This window comes from Meleagris gallopavo, chromosome 1 (assembly GCF_000146605.3).
Source record: "Meleagris gallopavo isolate NT-WF06-2002-E0010 breed Aviagen turkey brand Nicholas breeding stock chromosome 1, Turkey_5.1, whole genome shotgun sequence".
Taxonomy (NCBI): Eukaryota; Metazoa; Chordata; class Aves; order Galliformes; family Phasianidae; genus Meleagris; species Meleagris gallopavo.
In genome coordinates, this window is record NC_015011.2 from 101,823,676 (window position 1) to 101,842,553 (window position 18,878).

An 18,878-nucleotide genomic window follows, 5' to 3' on the forward strand; every position below is an offset into this window, starting at 1 on the left:
TGGGGAGCCCAGAACTGGACACAGTACTCCAGATGAGGCCTTACCAGGGCAGAGTAGAGGGGGAGGATCACCTCCCTCGACCTGCTGGACACGCTCTTCTTAATGCACCCCAGAATGCCATTGGCCTTTTTGGCCACGAGGGCACACTGCTGGCTCATGGCCAACCTGTCGTCCACCAGGACGCCCAGGTCCCTCTCTGAAGAGCTCCTCTCCAGCAGCTCATAATTTTGATAGTTTATCTTAAAGGCATACCAACAGTAGAATTTCTCCATGTAGTTAATGGGACTTTGCAACTGTAGTTGTTCCATTGGACTCTTCACTATTTGAGAAGCCCAGTAAAAGGAATGGATATTATCCTATCTACTCAGTTTTGTTAACAGGATTACCTTTGGTAGATTGTCTTACTGAGCAACCTAGCTAACATAGAATGATGAATAACTGAACTGCATTTTTAAATGATGATTATATTTTCCAAGTATTTTTTTTTTTTTAAATTTTAGTTGTTATTCTGTGTATATTTACTATAAGAACTTACTAGGCAAAATTGAGCATGTATTTCTGATTTATTGAAAATTTCTATTCTATTGAAAATTTCTATCCAACTGCAGTTACACAGAAAAAGGTATTAACTTACCACTATCATGTAATTTTTTATAAAAGAGTAACAACTTACTGGCAATCATCTGACCTGGAATTTAGGAAGATAGAATGTTTATTTTCAACTCTCGAAATTATGTTTACTCCTTTACCGTTATACAGTGGTAGAGACATTCTAGCTAGTCATTTTGTACCTCTACACTGCATTGGGTGTTTGGACTGAAATTAGGAAATTCATTTAACTTATCTACTGGTCTACCAGTATAAATAAAGTTCTCAAAAATGAATTAGTCCTGTCTTGAAGAGAGACTTTACATTATAATTTGTGTTAGCTACCACCTTATTAGAACATTTCACCTCAGATAAACATAATTAGTATATGGTGAATGAGAGTGAGCTACCCCTGTGAGTGGTACAGTGACACAATTTTTCAGTTACAGCATTCCTCAAATTTTACTGATAGTAGGGGTGCCACAACCCAAGTGCAAGACCCTCCACTTGGACATATTGAACCTTATGAGTTTCTCTTGGGTCCACTGCTTGAGCCTGTCTAGGTCTCTCTGGATCCAGCCTCTCAGGTGTGTCAACAACACCAAACAGCTTGGTGTCATCCACAGATTTGCAGAGTCTCAATCCCACTCAGTGGGAGAGTGTTGCCATTCTCTGAGGAACGCCACTTGTCATTGATCTCCATCCAAACACTGAGCCATTGACCACTACTCTCTGGGTACAATCTCATAACCAGTTTCTCATCCATCAAATAGTCCACCTGTCAGATCCATATCTTTCCAATTTGGAGAGAATGACATTATGGGGAACCATGTCAGAGGCTATACTGAAGTCCAGATAGATGACATCAGTGTCTCTCCCCTTGTCCACTGGCGAGGGAACATTATCATTAACATTATTATTACATTATCATAAAAAGCAACAAGGTTGGTGACAAAAGCAACAAGGTTGATGGTTTACAGAATCATTATTGACAATTTATGCACTTATACTGAGATCATTAATTGTGTTACATGATAGCAAAGAATGGACAGTGAGTGAGCTCCTTTACTCACGCAGCTCTAAACTTTTACTTCTTGACTACAAAATCAGGTATCTGAGCAGTTTGTAAAATTTCTCATGTAGCTTCATGCTCTCAATATCACGATTCACTTTTCTGCAGATAAACTGCCCAATCAAAATGCTAATGACCAAGGAAAACTTTCTTTAAATTCTCCTTTCATCTCTTTTCTTTTGGAAGAAAAAGTTCCTGCTTTGTTAGAATACAGAGACAGTTGATAGATTTAAGAGATAGTGCTATTGCTTCTAGTTGCAGAGGAAATCATAATAAATGTGCTCTGAGCCACACATGAACTTATCAGCTCTTACAATTAATCCTCTTATTAAAGAAGATTCTCAAGGATTAAGGAATACAGTGAATTAGTGTATGACTTTGCCATTATCCTAGTCCAAATCCAGCATAACAGCAGCAATAAAAGTAGTTTCAGCATTCACCACTGCAGGGTGAAATTCATGATGTGCCAAACGGCATTGAAATGGAAAAGAGGCAGTGTGGGAAGGCTTGTTCTTAGGAAGGAGTTTAAGCAACTATTATAAGACTGAGCAGATTCCTGTCTAGAAACAAGAGACAAATGGTAGATGAATAGAGACAAGGGATTTCTTAGGAAAAAAGGTTTCTATGAACTGTTCAAAAACACTTGTTTCCAGGGCAGTGGCTGAGCTTAATGACTTTCAGGTAGTCATATGAAAGGCTTTTGGTATGATACATTTGACAAACAAACTGAATACTTGAGGATGATAGAGTAGGTGGATTCATTTCAGAATCTAAGTTTGAAATGACTTTGAGTTCCATTAAAGCTTACGCTTACCAAATAGTTTTATAACAATTCCAGAGGTGAGGGAGTGAGAGTAAAGGATAGGAAGGGAAGGTTAAATCTTGCATTCCTAGGAGGAACAGTTTTTATTTTACACTGCACAAATGTGACTGCCATTAAAGTGGCTGTGTCATTTACTGTTGACTACGAACATGAAAAACAACTTTGCACTATTGTGATAATAGGGGATAGGACTTCATTGTAACAGGTACTGATTGTACAGGTGAGGTAGTATGGAGAGATCCTGTTCCACAAAGCTAACAGCCTGAACACATTAACTAGACAAGAGCCATTATAAATCTTTTACAGAAGGGAATCACAGCCTTTCCACCTACAGAATTTCTTCACCTAGATTTCAGGCCCTGTTACTTTTGTTTTAGATTGATTTGATAGCTACATGTGTAGACAGTGATTAGCCTGATCATGTCAGTGCCTTGGAAATATCCACAAAGCAATGGTCTGCTGTTCTGTCTCTGGTAACTGAGACAAAGTTATTGGAGCTGGCTGAAAATGATTTGTTCATGGTTGCAGAGAATCCACGGCAGAACCAGAAACCAAAGTCAGAGCTTTAGTGTTCCCACCCAACATCTTGTGTGGGAAACATCCTCCCTGTCCATGCTGTTGTCTTATTACAGTGATACTGACTCACTGAACAACAGAGAGCCCATTGAGACTTCACATGATGCAAAGCACAGTGTCATTTCCACCCAAGATAACAGAACCCAAGCAATGGAATGTATGTGAATGATTGAGTAGGAGGTTGTGTCCTTGATGAGCACATTGTTTCAATAACACTACACTGCTCTGAATTCTAAACCATCTGCATTTAACAGTTATCTTGCAAGGTCTTTGGTGTAAAGGCTGTTCACACTGAACTGCTCAATGGTGCAATGGCTAGGGCTGTTGGGAGCTTTTCCAGTGCAAATAAGTTTGGGCTATGTGCTAACTTTTAAATGGAAATATCAGTGTGGAAAAAAATGATGAGCATTTCTAGTAGGCTAGAACATATAAAATATGTATAAAAAAAATGATTTTGTGTAGTAAATATTGCTGATAATTTCTGTCTATTCTACTCTTACTATGCAAGTTCCAGAACTATTATTTTGATATTTATATGTGCATAGATAATTGCATGAATTTTAAAATTTTATTTCAGAATATAAATGTCTGTTGGCGTTAACCTCAGCCATACATTATCTTCATGGAAGAAAATACTACCAAAAGAAGATTGTATGCAGTTTTTGATCCAGAACATAGATGTATTGCTCTTACTGCTGGTCTCTACTAACCAGCCATGCTGACATATTTTATCATCAATAAACAGAAACGGAAACGTAGATATATGTACTTCAGATTTTTTGTTTAAATCTTCGAGATTTGTGAGTGTGATTCTCTTTGATGGGAATAAAGTTACTGAAGATAAAGTCTGCATCCGTATTTTCTGAAATTCTTCTCTATTCTGTTGTTCTTTTAGTTGCTTCTGAGATCGAGTGAGGGGAGCTCACATTGGTTTACAAGATAATTGAATAAAAATCAATAGACAAATGCTATTCTGGAACTTAACCCATGATTTAAAGGGGACATGATTAGGGAATCTGATCATCTAATTGTGAAAAATTGTTTTATGTTTACGCACAATTTCAGGAAGGGTGGAATCAGCCCTTCACTCTTATTCCCTCTCTGAAGAGAGAGAATGACCAAACTTTTCTTTCTGGACGTGGGCAAGATCTGCTCTCTGTAAATGCTTCTGCAAGGGCTAAAATATCACAATATCACTTAGATGTCAGTGACATTAGGTCACTGAGAAAGACAATTTTCTGACAAGGATTTACTTTTCATTAAAAAGATCTTTATGAGCTACTGTAGAAAAATCTTGATCCCAGACAGTGTATTTTATGTATAAAATCCTCCTTTATGAGAACTAGTTGATGACCTCTCTGACCTCAAAATTGTCCTCAAGTTGAAGGAACTTTAGGCAGGATTGCTTTTCCATGCAAGTTGGTAAATGGTTCCTATAATCAGCATTAGCTCATGAGATCTTTAGAGAATAGATTACTCTTTCTGTCACTGTAATTGATTATTTTCTAGCTTCAGACATTATTTTTCTTTTGCTTTTCTCACATAGGCCTACTAGTAGTGCAGTAAGTCTTCGCCATTAGGAAAAACAGGCAGTTATTCTGATACTGCCTGCTTATTATCCTCTGCTTATGTCCAGAATGGTTCTGAGGTCTTTTCAGTTACCAATAATCTGGCATTTTATAGATGGGCTCATAAGAAATGCAGTCATCTCACTTGTTTTATCACCACTAAGATATAATGCAAAGAAACCAGGAATGCAAATGCAAAATACATCAGGAAGCTATTGAAGATCTTGCCAAGCTGTAACACCTGCAGTACTCATTGCATGCAGCCTCTTTGAATATTATTCTCGGAGACCAGCATGTCTTCAGAGCAGCCTGTAAAATGTTTTCACGTATTGCCAGTACCATTTTACAATCTAGTATAATTAAACTGTATTTATGTGGGCACAAACCATTCTTTCTGCTTGCTTGACTTTTTCTCTCCATGCCTTTCCATGCGTCTATTCGATTCATAATTTATACAGTTCATCCCTCTTGCTGAGCAAATCAGATCCTAACGAGAGTGACATCTAATCATATTTACTATTTAGTTTCCAATACCTGTTATAGCCTTCAAGGGAAATATAATACTGTCTTATTAAACCTTATCATGCAATTTTAATAACCACTTTTTTTTTTTTTTTTTTTGTCTAGAACAGAAACAGGAAGATAAGACCCTTGCTGTGTTTAAATCGGTGTTTTAGTGACCACAAAAGACACTATCTGCACAACAATCACTAATTAGCTCACATATCTCACTCCATACAAGAGAAGCCAGCTGTACATGATAAATGGGAACTGTACGACTGCTTAACAATAAACTCTGAATAGAATCTGCAGAGATACATCTAGAATTTCTGGCAATTCAGGACTCTTAAGCTATGTGATCAGCATCACCCAAAATAGGCGATATAGAATTATGCAAGTGCCTTCACTGATTGCAAAATCTTTTGCTAACTTTCAGTATCATTGTATTTCTTTTAAAAATGCACCAGAAATTATATGTCATAGAATCATCAAGATTGGAAAAGACCTGTAAGATCACCCAGTCCAAACATGAATCAATCACCACAGTGCTCATTAACCATGTCCTTCAATGAGTAGCACTGGTACCTCATTTTATTTGAAGTCGAGAAGTACAAGATCAAAAGGTTCCCATTCAGATTAAATCAGGAAGAGGGGGGTTAGTTCGTCCTCTGAGGTCATTTTCTTGTCTTCTACTGATTCTGCTTACAGTCCCACCACTTCCTCCCCAAAGCAGGAGCTGGATGTAATATAGCTGAGATCAGCGAGAATAGAAAGAGCCAGTGCTGTCTTCTGTGAGCCTTCCCACAACTGAGTCACTGCTGGGAAATATTTCAAAGTTCCTTGATTCTAAAAGTCAAGTGCTCTTCAGTACTAGGGTGACTCTTGTCTTTTCCTTGTATTTTGAAGAAGTTTATAGGGAACTTATATTACTTATGTGTGTTGGTGAATCACCATGTTGTAGACTGACTATGGCAACTCTAAGAAATTTACTTGGGTTGGGAGGAGGTGACAGTAGTTCTTGTACATGTCCTGAAGCCACCACATCTTCCCTTTCAGTTTGTTCCTAAGATATTCCTGGATTCAGTTGTATGCCCTGATGTGCTGCCACTACTTACATTGTACCTCAATATACAGGTACTGTTCTACCTTCTCAAGAACTAATGAGTTTGGTTTTAAAAGAATTTCATTATCATGAACCAAAACTGGGGGACATGGTGAAATATACTTAGGGAGCTACACATAATTTATAATTTTCACTTTCATGTTCTGCCTTAAATGAGAAGCTTCCTTTTGAGATTCATAATACATACTGTTTTTTGGAAATGTGAGGACATTTCAGCTAAAACATGTATTTTTAGAATATTTATGGATCAAGATATCCCAGTGATGAAATCTCATGGGATAGTGCGTAACCTCATGAAGCAATTTGCTTCTTTAGAAGTAGTGATTGCAGTATTTTCTGAATGTTGTATTACTCAGTGATTCATCAAACAATCTGTAAAACAATCAGTTTAAAGTGGTGAACTGACTCTTCCATTTTCTGGAATGCTTGCTCATTTAAGAAGTTATAAACATCCATAATTACCCAAGCAAAACCCATGGGAAGTCTTGTGCCTCAGCCTGAGAGCTTATCACACTTAGGGCTTGGCAGTGCATGTTTCTCAAAGACCAGATAAAGTTGCAACTAAAACACAGCCTTTGTGTCTGTAAAACACAGCCTTGTGTCAATCAATGTTTCTCCTCTGGGGAAGTGAGGAAAAACTGGGTGCCAAGAATATAGCATATGATAAAGACTGGGGAGCAATTACACAAGCCAGAACAGTAAAGAACAGAGGAAGGATAATACTGGCCATAAGCAGACGGTCTACACTTACCTCTTTTATCAGGTTCATAAATCTGGGTCCAAAACGCCACGGCTTGTGTCTATGACACTGCAGGGAGCTGACAGTCATTTGAGAGGCACGCTGGGAGGCCACTGCTACCATGTAAACTGCATCGTACATCAGAGCTGCCTCAGTCTACATGAAAAAATAACACAGAAAGGCTTTTTTAAAATATGCCTCCTTTTACCTGGTTTCAATACTGAGAAGCAATACCCTGAGCTGGTGATAAGGAAGAATCCATTTCTTCCTTCCTTGGCTCTCCTTGGAAGTCTGTTGCTAATGCAGATGGGTTTGTTTTGTTTTGTTTTCAATGTAAATTACTTTCATACTATTTTCAGGTGGACACTGGGAGGAAAATGCAGGAAGGAGTTTGCTTGCAACAGCGTGGTATGGAGCGGAGTGTTAATGAGCAACACAGATCCTGTCTTTCCAGGGAAATCAGTCCCACTGAGCACCAGATAAGTATCTTAAAGGTATTTGCTGGTTCTAAGTATCTGACTGCCCTCAGGTATCTTGGCTGTTGATATTAATGGGTACAATGGCTCCACTGAGCTCCAGCTATAGCAATTCCCCTGCCATAACTCCCATGCCACCTTAGAGGACGGTCTTTTTGAGGTACCTTAGTGATGAAGGTGAATTTCTACATCTAAGTTCTAGTTGGCTAAGATAGTCAATACCTCTATGATGCTGAAATCTTACTAAAATTGCTGGATGCTTGTTGTGCATCCATATTTCTTCTGAGAATTGACTTATTGGTTTAAAACCACACCCAGCAAGCTCCAGACTGATATTGCACAGTCTATAAGCCTTTATCAGTGAATTTTTTTAAGAAAAATCTTACCTTCTCCCACACTGTACTTTGTTGATTTGGTGCTTGAGATAGACTGTGTTTCCCGTAACACATAGGGTTGTGGTAAAAATGAAGTGCTTATATTTCTTCAAAAGCTACTGAATAATTAAGTAGGGGTCTTTAAAAAGGCAGTAACTGCAGATGAGAAGAGTTGGACATGCTTATATGAACTGCAAACACCATTTTTTATTCCTTTCCTGTGCTACTCCCTTGGGAAATTAATAGATTTGATTCTTGTTTCATTTACCTAAGTACATTACAACAGCATCATTCTTACCAGCATTTGATTTCCAGCAAAAATCTCCATTGTGATCTGAATTTATCAATTAATCTTAATGTACTGCAGATGAGGAATTGCTCTTGACACACTAGTCAGGATCTGCACAAAACAATGATCTCACAACTCGAGCAAATTGAAAATGTTATAAGTGGCAAGACAAGCAGGAAGAGACAACAACATCTGTTCTCAGTGTCAAGAGTCTTAAAACAAGTACTTGTACCAAAAAGACCCACTGACTAAAGGCCTGATCCCAAATCCCTCCAACTCAGTGGAAAGATTCATATTAATCTCAAGTCAATGGGCTTGAGTACAGGTCTTTTTATTAGACAAGAGACATGTACATTCAGGACTGAATTTTTCATTGGTGCTGATGTCCCTGTTGGTCTATGCCCAAGGCTTAGAGGCTCTAGAAGTACTTAGTGAAAATGTTTCAGTGCACACCTTGCTTTGCATTCCTAATTGGGACCACCAAGCTTGTAACTTAACATGCCTCCAACATACATGGTTAGTATGTTGGGCAGTACTGCCCAACCTGGCAGTTTGGATCTTGTGTTTGTGCAACTTACTACTCATCCATCCCACCTTGTAGTAACTAGGAGGTTACACTGCTTTTTCTTGTCGTTTGACCCTCCTTGTCCTTCTTGTAATGTTTTAGCACTTGGTGTAGCATTGAGAAACAGAGTCACCTCATTTTCTTAAGAAAAGTGCCTAAATGTTGATACCTATTCTTATGCACAAGAAGAAGAGGTCCAAGAACTAGTCTTGGAATTTGTCTTTCTGATTTTGATTCTGTTTAAATTATTGCAAAGAAACTCAAAGATCTACTTAGAACAAATACATCTCTTGTGCCATTTGGGCATAAAATGGGATGTGAGCTCAAAACTGCTGTGGTTATGCTCTGCTCATCTCCCACAATCTGTGATCAGGGCAAAAATTATAGCATGAAAGAAGAAATCTTGAATTAACAGTAGGATATATAATCCTCATCTCCTTGTAATGTGCAGCTTGTCATAGCCTTATTGTCTAATGAAACATAGCAGTACTGCAGCTCTCTATCAAATTGAATAAGCAGAACTTATTATGAATACTTAAACACTCACAGATAACTAAGAAGATGCTTTTCCTGGTGTTCATGCTGTTTCAGAGTATCAAGGACACTAAGATGTTAGAGAGATGCAAAGGAGGGGATGAGAGATTAGTAAGAACTTAGGTTTTCCTAAAATCCTGCTTCTGGGAACACAGTTACACTGCTGAAACAAGATATATATATATATATATATAAATGCTAGTGGTAGCGCACATAATGAATTTCTCTTCAGGGGTTAGAATGCTTCAGAAATTTCCCTGCAATCATCTGCAATAAAACCTAGTTTGTATCACCTCTACCACCTCTATCCAAGACAAGACATATTATCTTACCACAAAAAAAATGGTAGCCCTCTACCCTGCAAAACTGAATGGAGTCATATGGTCTGTGTGATTGCTCTTATTCTTTCCTTTCATTCTTAAGGAAGTGGTAGGGAAAAAAAAATCCTAATTTCCTGACTTGATGATACCTTTCATTTATCTTTAAATTATATCTTAAGAGTTGCTGTAGATAATAGAAATGAAGGGAAGGAGTTCTTTTCCAATTTAGAAGTGCTATTACCTGTCCACATGTACAATATCTTTCCCTGCAGGTCATAAATCCTATACCTGCTCTGAGAGTTTTTATTTCCTGTTATGTTTTTCACTCCATCCAGAACATTGATGGAGAAATGAGACAGTAGTATATACATTTGGCAACAAAAAGATGGATGGTGTAGGCTGGATGGTAGCATGACAGAGAGCTGTTACTCTTCTCCAGAGCCTGCTATAGATGCTTTTGCATCATTGCAGTTGCTCACTTACTGTCATCATGCCATCAAGGAGGCCAGTCTCTGGTTTTGGTGGTGCCTGCAGACGCTCCATTGACCATTTCTCAATGACTGATGAGACCTGAGGATTCTCGATGTTGAGTAGGCGAAAGCCTGTCATATTGACCCCACTGTATCTGTAAGGTTCCAGGTCCAATGCAAATAGATCCTAAATCAACATTAAGAAAACAATCAAAATCAGATGTAGCATTTTTAAAGCAAAATGTTCAGAAGATACAATTAGACAAGAATTGTATTTGATTTTTAATCCAAAGCTCTTGTTCTGCTTTTTTTTAAGCCCTGAGAACTCTGCTTGCCCTCAAAGCTTATCCACAACCGTTTCAGTTGTAAATCTGAAGAAACAAAGGTTGTGTGAAGTTTATGACAAGCTACATATCTGCTTTGTTGGAATATGTAAATCAGGTCCCTACGACAGCGTTATTTTGCAACCAAACCACAACAGTATCTAATTTTACCCCTCTAACAGTGCTACAGCGCTGACAGACCAATATGAAGAATTAGTTGTTCAAAGCTGATCTTATTTCTGAACTCTGGGAAGGAAAACTCCAAGAGATATCGAGAGCAATGCACATTTTCTGCTTATGAGCCCCATTTTTTTTCTGTCTCGCCTGCTTCAATGACTTGCTGCCAGTGAGCCTAATGGCCACGTCAGGCTAGTGCACAGTAGCTACACGCACTGCAGCGCTCATTGTTTATGGGGCAGAGAAATAATGGACATTCTAAATGGCATAATTGTGTGGCAAATACCACAGCTAGATTTATCAAGCAGTGGTATGATAACAGCTTTTCAAAGCCTGAAGGGTCTTTTTCTTTTTTTTTTTTTCTTTTTCTTTTTCTTTCTTCCCCCCAAAAAATCCTTTTTGCTGATCCTGGAAAGCTGGTAAAATGACAAATAAGTGGATTTTAATACAACAGTAGCTGTGAAAATATCAACATTTATACCACAACACCTAGATAATACCAACGGTGTTTACTGCTTTTTTTTTATTTATTTAATGTACTTAATGCTTTGTACTATCCCATGCATACTGTTTTACTTGGTTAATATTTTATGGTAGATTCACAGCTATTCTATAAAACAATATGATCTACAGTAAACCCTAAATTTTCACATTTTCCTTGGTGTTAAAATGGGCTCAAGGAGAACTATTTCAGCCTACTGGAATTTTCAATTCCACACAGTTAGAGTATTTTCTGACCAATGAATTAACTCTTGGATTCAGAATGAATTTTCACTTCCACATGAAATTTTATATGGAAAGGAAATAAAGAATATGCTGATGCACAGAACTGACACAATCCAACTTTCTAGGGTTGTTCTAGCAATACTGGCACTTGTCTGTCTTCCTACGATGCAAGTCTACAATGCCAATAGATCTTCAGCATTGACTCAGTTGTATGTGGTATGCATATTAAAATATAGAAATGTATCTAGAAAGAAGTAATTAACATTTGGACTATAAAAGAAAATGTAGCATTTTTCTTTTATTATTAAACAACCCAAGAGAAATTTAGAAATACGTGATTTTCTTTTTTGTGATATTTTTGTGATAATTGGATAATTAATAGGAATTAAACAATAATTCTTTGTCTGACACTTGCTATAACAAAACGCACATCTTCACCTCTGAATTACTCTTTTTTTTATAACACTGTACCCAAAAAAACCAGCTTGGAGCAACAGGGTCAGTGCAGTTGAGCTTCGTGATCTTCAGCTAGATAAAAATTAGGTGCTGCTTTTTAAGCTAAGTAGGCACAGACTGAAGATAAGCTCACACACTATGCTGGATGAGGGCTGTACCCCACTGCCTGCAGAAAGCTTGGTTTCAGCTTTGCTGCAAAGCCATCCATTCATTATTTCATACTTTATTCAAAGCCATTTATTCATTATTTTCTACTCTGATCCATCTGTACCAATGACTGCACCTTATATGTGATATCGAAGTTGATTTCCACTGTATTACGGTGTTGGTTAGCCCAACTGATACTGCAAAACTTGTGACTCTTGATACAGTAAAGACTGTTAGTACTCATTCTCCAGGAAATTCCTTGAGTTAATTGCAACACAAATCACAGAGGGGAATGGAAACTTTCTAGCTGACTTTTTTGCAGTGGAAAAAAAATCATGCGCAGATCTTCAGTGTTTCTTACCAGTGTTGTAAAAAAGTAGTGGTAGTATTCAGTCATCATTCCCATGGAGAGAATCTGTGGAAAGAGATTAAAAGTAGAGTATATTCTACATTGGACACTTTCAGTATACTAAAAAGTATGGGTTAATCTGGAACGATACCAGGTGAAATTCTTTAGTTTGCAGTTTAGAAATGCTAATAGGAATTTTATTTACAGACAGTTTATAGCAGTAGGGCCAGATGCAAACCTCTGGAGGGATGTGGTTTTCCTTCAGCCCCTGTCCAAAAACTGCTGAAAATGCTTACATGAGGCCACCCCCGCTGTGTGTTATGGGATGCTCTGCAGTTCCAGTCTGGCATCACCTACGCTTATTGCCACATCCATGCACACTGCTACTGTGATGCAAACATATTGCCCTCTTTGAGACTGTGTGAAGTGGAGGAAAAGCTGTGAGGTAGAAAACCAGTGGAAAATTCATCATCACGACAGAAATATGGGGAAAGATTGAATATTATTCAGTCTGGATCACACTAAAGTAAGTGTGTGCTATTAATAGTATTTTAGAATGCTTTGGCAGTGTCTGGATAGTTACTTGAAAGACGGGGGAAAATGATCTGATCTGGCTTGCCAAAATTCTTTCATAATAGAAACCTATTTGATTGTGTGTGGAAATTCCTCATATAAAGAAAGGGAAGAACCTAAACTTTCTAAGCTGCAGAAGATAATAAAAACAGCTCAGTGTTAATCACAAACAACCAATCCATTTCCAGACACTAAAAATCAAGCCAGAAGGCAAGCATTTTACTGAAACACTCCATTGAATTTACATGTCAAAATTGCCTTTTTTATTTCTTATTTTATTAACCCTCTTGTATTGCTTTTCTTAGAGTTGTTTTATTACCTGGAAAAGTCAGCAGCCTAGCAACCCTGGAGACAGATGTTCCTTCCCTTTTTCTGCACATAAAATTATACATGTTGATATCACTGAACACCTCTGCATGCTGTGTTTCCCAGCTGATTTGTAGAATCAGAGAATGGCATAGGTTGAAAGGGTCCTTAAAGATCACTGAGCTCCAGCCCCTTGCTGTTGGCAGAGACATGGCTGGACTGAATTCTGCTCCCTGAACCAGCTCTGCTTCTGTGACTGTGGTCTCTGCTACTGAAGGAGGTGCCAGACAGGACTTCTGTGATATGGGTTTCCTTTTAGTTGGAAGTGTACTGAAATAATCCAAGGTTTTTGTATGAGACATAGAGCCACTTCTAGGTAATAATGATTCAAAGGCGGCTTGAACACAGATACGCCTCTGGATGCCTAGATTTACTTGGTCCTGAATCTCACAACGCTAACCTATATAACATCTTTAAATACAACTTCAGCTAGAAAAATATATTAGCTTGCATGATTACCAAGTGTATAGCCTGGGCGTTTGGGAAGAATTATTTAGTTCGTGCAGCTGCAGATACACAGCTCCTGGGTATACAGTTAGTTAATCCAGGGTAGCCCAATTATTATTTTCTTCACACATCCAAAGGCCCGAGAGATAGGTGTGTTTGCCTCCTGAACACACTTTAGATTAAAACTTTTTTTTTTTAAATATTGATTCCCAAATAAAGCACTATAAACTGAGGAGGCAGAACACGCACATGCCTGTGAATAATAATGATTTCAAAAATCATATTACAGAACTACATCTGGCAACAAAGCAGAACCCCTGACAAGCAAGGACACTTACAGGTAAAGAATGGGATTCGACCAACAGTGTTATCTGTCATAGATGAGACACAGGTTCACAATGGAGATGTGCAAGAGCCATGTGGATGTGGCACTGAGAGACATGGTTAGTGAGTGTGGTGGGGATGGGTGACAATTGGACTAGGTGATCTTAGTGGTCGTTTCCAACTTTAATGATTCTATAATGGCCAGCAGTGGAATAGTGCCCTGGATTTGGCAATGACCTGGCTTTAGGGGTGCCATGAGAGAGGCTTGCTGAAGTTCTTCCAAGGAAAGTATAGCAGCCTCCCAGGAAAGCTCAAATGATGTGTCACTTTCATAATTTCTCTATTAGCAGTGACTCAATTAAGATGTGAAGCTACAGATAGCTGGAAGAGAGCTTGTAAGTGGCACACACACAGTAATAATGTCCTTTTCTTTTTAAGGAGTAATTGTTGATGCTTGATCTGTCTCAGGTTGGGCCTTGAACTGTTGCTGAGTTCTCTTACTTAGCACTGATCACAAGAACAGGCTGCACCAGTTGTCCCTCCCCACTCCCCAACACTCATTAGCAATGATAATTAATTAACAGGTACATAGCCCTTAGACTTTGTTGTGATTTGTGAATTAGATTTGTAGATTGACCTAAATAAAGTGCTTTTTATTCACGGTTCTGAGAGACTTTGCAATAATAACTTATTTATTTCTTTTTTAGGGTAACATAATGGCTAAGTATAATTCCCAGTGAATTGACAGATTTGATGACCATACTGAGAGTTCACTCTGAAGGATGGTATTAGGAAAACAGGAAATGAAGGCAAGTATAAGAAACAGCAGGAGGGATGTTAGATACCATACTGAGGACCCCAAAGCATCACCTTAATGATTTGAATGCTCCTATTAATTAGAAGAGTTGCACTTGTGTGCTCCCAGCAGCAAGGGCTCATTTTCTCCTGTCTGTCTGCAACACAGCAGCAGCAGATATGGAGACAGTAGCTTCCAGGAACTACCATGAAGCAGATAATTAGAAAAGTATGATGGGAGCAAAGATCCCTTTCAGGCTGACACCTCTGAAGGACCTGGCAAAGCAGCTGCACAGGCTCTTCCCACAGAGCCTCCCCCGTACAGAAAATGAGGAGAACAGCCCAGAAGAGGGACAGGAAAACAGTAAGTTTTGTTTATACATATATAGCTGCCCATAAGAAATTAGAACGAGATTTGATTGCATTCTCCTATTTAAATAATTTGCATGCAATTACATAAATAATTGTGTAGTCTTATTTAAATGATAGCAGCATTTACTTACTGTGGAACTTAGATGAATATAAACTAGCAAAACCATGATAAAATGCTCAGTATTCTCCTTGCAGGTCTCCTTCGCACAGAGCCCTATATAAAATCTGTTCTTCAGTCAACCCCAGATATATGTTATTGTGGCAAATATAATAGATTTTCATCCCCAATTGTCCATTTCAAATCAAAGTTTTGCGCTTATGTCTGGTAAACCTGTACTTTTATGAAATGCAATGTGAATTTCAACAAGTATCAATGGTCAAAGTGTATAAGTGGATAGAGATTGGATCAAAAATATCATCTGCGGTTTGGATGGGACCAGGTTATCTTTGAGCATTGCCCAAAAACAGAACAAGGGGCAATGGATGCAAAGTGGAACACAAAAAGTTCCACCTGAACATGAGGAAAAAATTATTTATTGTGAGGGTGACAGAGCACTGGAACAGGCTGCCCAGAGGGGTGGTGGAGTCTCCTTCTCTGGAGATATTCAAGACCCACCTGGGCGCTCTCCTGTTTATCCTGCTTTAGCAGGGGCATTGATGTTGGACCTGATGGTCTCCAGAGACCCCTTCCAACTCCTATAATTCTGATTCCATGATCTCTTATGTATGTAAATCTCTTTGGATTCCTTGTTCTTGGCTTGCATTGTACCTCAGCTCTAACTTGATTATTCATCTTGTTAAAAAAAAAAAAAAACGGCAAACAACAACAGCATAATTATTTCCTCATTTAGAGCTGGTCTTAGTCTTGGAGGCAGGCTGGAATCAGATTGATGATGAAGAGTATTAGTAGGAACTGCATCAGATACTTTACTCATTTTCACTTCGCATTTTCTCACTCGTGCTGCTATTCAATTTCATGAATATGAAATGAATGTGTTTCATTATCCAATTAATTAGCACCATCACTGTTTTCTAGGATCAGCAATATATGCCATAATGAATAAAAGACCCTGTGCCTCATGGCCTCTTAATTGCTCAACAAAAAAGGCTTATATTGTTCTTGCAGTGCTTCCCTGGACTTAGTGTGGGTAGCTTTAAACTGGACATGACAGCTCACTGGAAACCTTCTCTGTAACCTGTGTCCCACTCAGTCACAGCAGTGGTCCAGCTCAAAAAGGTATAAAGTTTCTTTAGCATAAGCATGAGCCCTATCAGGATTTCTCAGGAAAGCACAGCGGTGGTGTGAGAGAGAGGAGAACCAGTGAAAGGAGATTGCTTCTCACCCTGTGGCATCTGGGAGGATTTGCCACAGGTGTTCCTCTAGCAGCAGAGAACACAGCTTATGTTGCCTATCCTCAGGAGACTGCCATTTTCACCCTTCCTGCCTGCCTACTGGAAGGATCACATTCAAGAACTGGAGTTTTATATTCTCTGCATTATCAAATTTATTACTATATTAGAATGTATTCTACAGAGACACTTATTTTTTGTACTCCTGCATGAACCAAATTAGTTATTTTGCTCTTTGTCTGTCACATGGTGAAAACACATATGGAAGTCTTTATAAAATGATTTATGAGTGTCCTAAGCCTGATCAAAATGCTTTACATCTCATGAAATTATTTTTAACTGTGGAGGAAGAAGTAGATAATTTTAGGCTAGCAGCAATGTAATTTAAGAGAGATAAATTTGCCTAGCAGGAATATCTATGCCAAATATTGGTGTATTAGAAGACTAAATTGAAGGTTAACACTAACAACTTAACCTCTTGAACTGAGTTCCACATATAAAAAGGCAAAATCAAACAAAATATAGTAAATGCAGTAGTAAGTAGTAAGAACATTTTGGAAGATATGCACATAAAGCAGATTGCTATTTGCAAAAGCTAGATTTAACTGACTTGTGCAGTTACTTCCTAGTCTAGACAGGAACTAAATCTCTGTCCATGAAATATTTCAGGTAAGTGTTGCAAGCATCATCACGTTTTTTCCTAAGAAAGTGATTCTAAATTCCTCATGTAAAGTACCCAATTCTGCTGATTTCAGACATTTTTGGAGGATGCCCTATTACCTCACACTCTCTTAGAAATGTCTCCGGGGGCTTGGAAAGGGAAGACATGCTGGGCATCACTGGAACAGGGTAAGGTAGGCACTGCTGAAGTTTACCAAGTTAGTTCCTACAGATCCTGTGCTCGGACTTTGGAGAACACAGTTTTGCCCTTAGAAACCTCAACTGCACTTAGCTCTTGCTTTCAGCACCTGATTGGAACTAGATGATCTTTAAGGTTACTTCAAACCCAAGCCATCCTATGATTCCATACTAGGTTTTGCTGCTTGTCAGAGAATTTGTTCAGTCTTCATGAATTTTAAAGCTCCATCAGAAAACGTTTTCAAGTAAGTCATGAGAGTCCAGATCAGCTGCAACTTCTTCCATCATCTCATTTGAAAACTGCAGGTGTAACATCTGAGCTCAAGAAATTTCAGATATCCTATTTCAGATAGTGGCCTGTGGGTCACTTTGGTCAGCTGGTTTGGATAGTCATCTGACTGCATGGTACATCAAACAGCCATGAAACTCCTTTAGGCACCATGCACCAGTCACGTGGTTACCATTCCTCATGAGGGAATATGAAGAGAAAAATCACAGCAACTACTGGAAAAAGCAGCAATTAATAATCACAATTTCTGCTTACTCCTTCCAGATGCCAATGATGGGAGAACCAGGTCTCATTAAGCTGGCTGGGGATTGTGAAAGTCTGGACTCTCTGTAGCATGCCAGAGAGAAATGAAAAAGCAGGAGTTGAGGGAATAGATTATTCAGAGGCATGTAGGCTTTGTATTTTGTTTAAATTAGGTTATTGGTTCTCCTATTATTTTGCACAGGGAAGAAGTGTGGCTCAATGGCATTTTATTTGAAGCTATAAATAAGCAAAAGATTGTCCCATTTAAGAGAAGGAATCTGTCTTCTCTGCTCGGTTCTAAACAAATGCTCTAAGGAGGCAAGCAAAGAGTTCATCTCCTCATGTTCCACACCTGGTAACGTATCAAGTTTAGACAGATCCATGCTCCCAAACACAGCTCCATACACTGACACATTCAGGGCATCATTTCCAATGTACTGATCCTTCAGTCCCAGAAAGAGCTTTTGGACCTTCTTTGCCCCCCCCTTCCCAGCAGACAAGCCATGCCTCAGCCAGTGCCCCCACTGTTGTTGTAACCAGCCCTTGCTTGGAGAGACCTTGGTGCTGAAGCAAGGCTTGGAGGTGGTGAGGGATGCTGACTGCCTGGATGCGGGTTGTCCAGAAGAGATGGAGTTGATACTGATGCAGAGGAGAGACACTCTGTAATTGAAGAAGGGAGATAAAGACCCTTCCACAAAGCTCTGGGAGGAACCCAGGCAGACTTCGTCAGTGAGCAGGACACAAGGAACCAAGCATAAGAAATGGGAGGCACATGCTTGTATGACTGTGCTGCAATTTTAATTTGTGAAATACCATTCCCACTCCAACCTACTGCACATTTCCACCTCCTTTATTTATCTTCTTCTGTGTGGACTACTAAGTTTCAACTATGTTGTTGTAAATGCAGTAATCAGACAAGAAATTCTCTTTTGCGGCCTGCTTTAGGTGACCCTTGGCACTGATTTCTACCCTATCAGAAATCTTATAGAATTTAATGATGGTATGTTTTTGTTTGTTTGTTTTTGTTTGTTTGTTTGTTTTGTTAGTAATATTAAATAATTTTCT

General features: G+C 38.7%; 1 protein-coding gene across 1 annotated transcript in view; it reads right to left on the minus strand.

Annotated features, from left to right (window-relative positions):
• Positions 1-18,878, minus strand: part of GRIK1 (glutamate ionotropic receptor kainate type subunit 1) — an 81,491-nt gene that overhangs the window by 41,319 nt on the left and 21,294 nt on the right. The window contains exons 5-7 of the mRNA XM_031555901.1: positions 12,209-12,262; positions 10,032-10,205; positions 7,003-7,146 (exon numbers count right to left, since the gene is read on the minus strand). Coding sequence (XP_031411761.1) covers positions 7,003-7,146; positions 10,032-10,205; positions 12,209-12,262 — 372 coding nt within the window. The remainder of the gene's footprint in view (positions 1-7,002; positions 7,147-10,031; positions 10,206-12,208; positions 12,263-18,878) is intronic.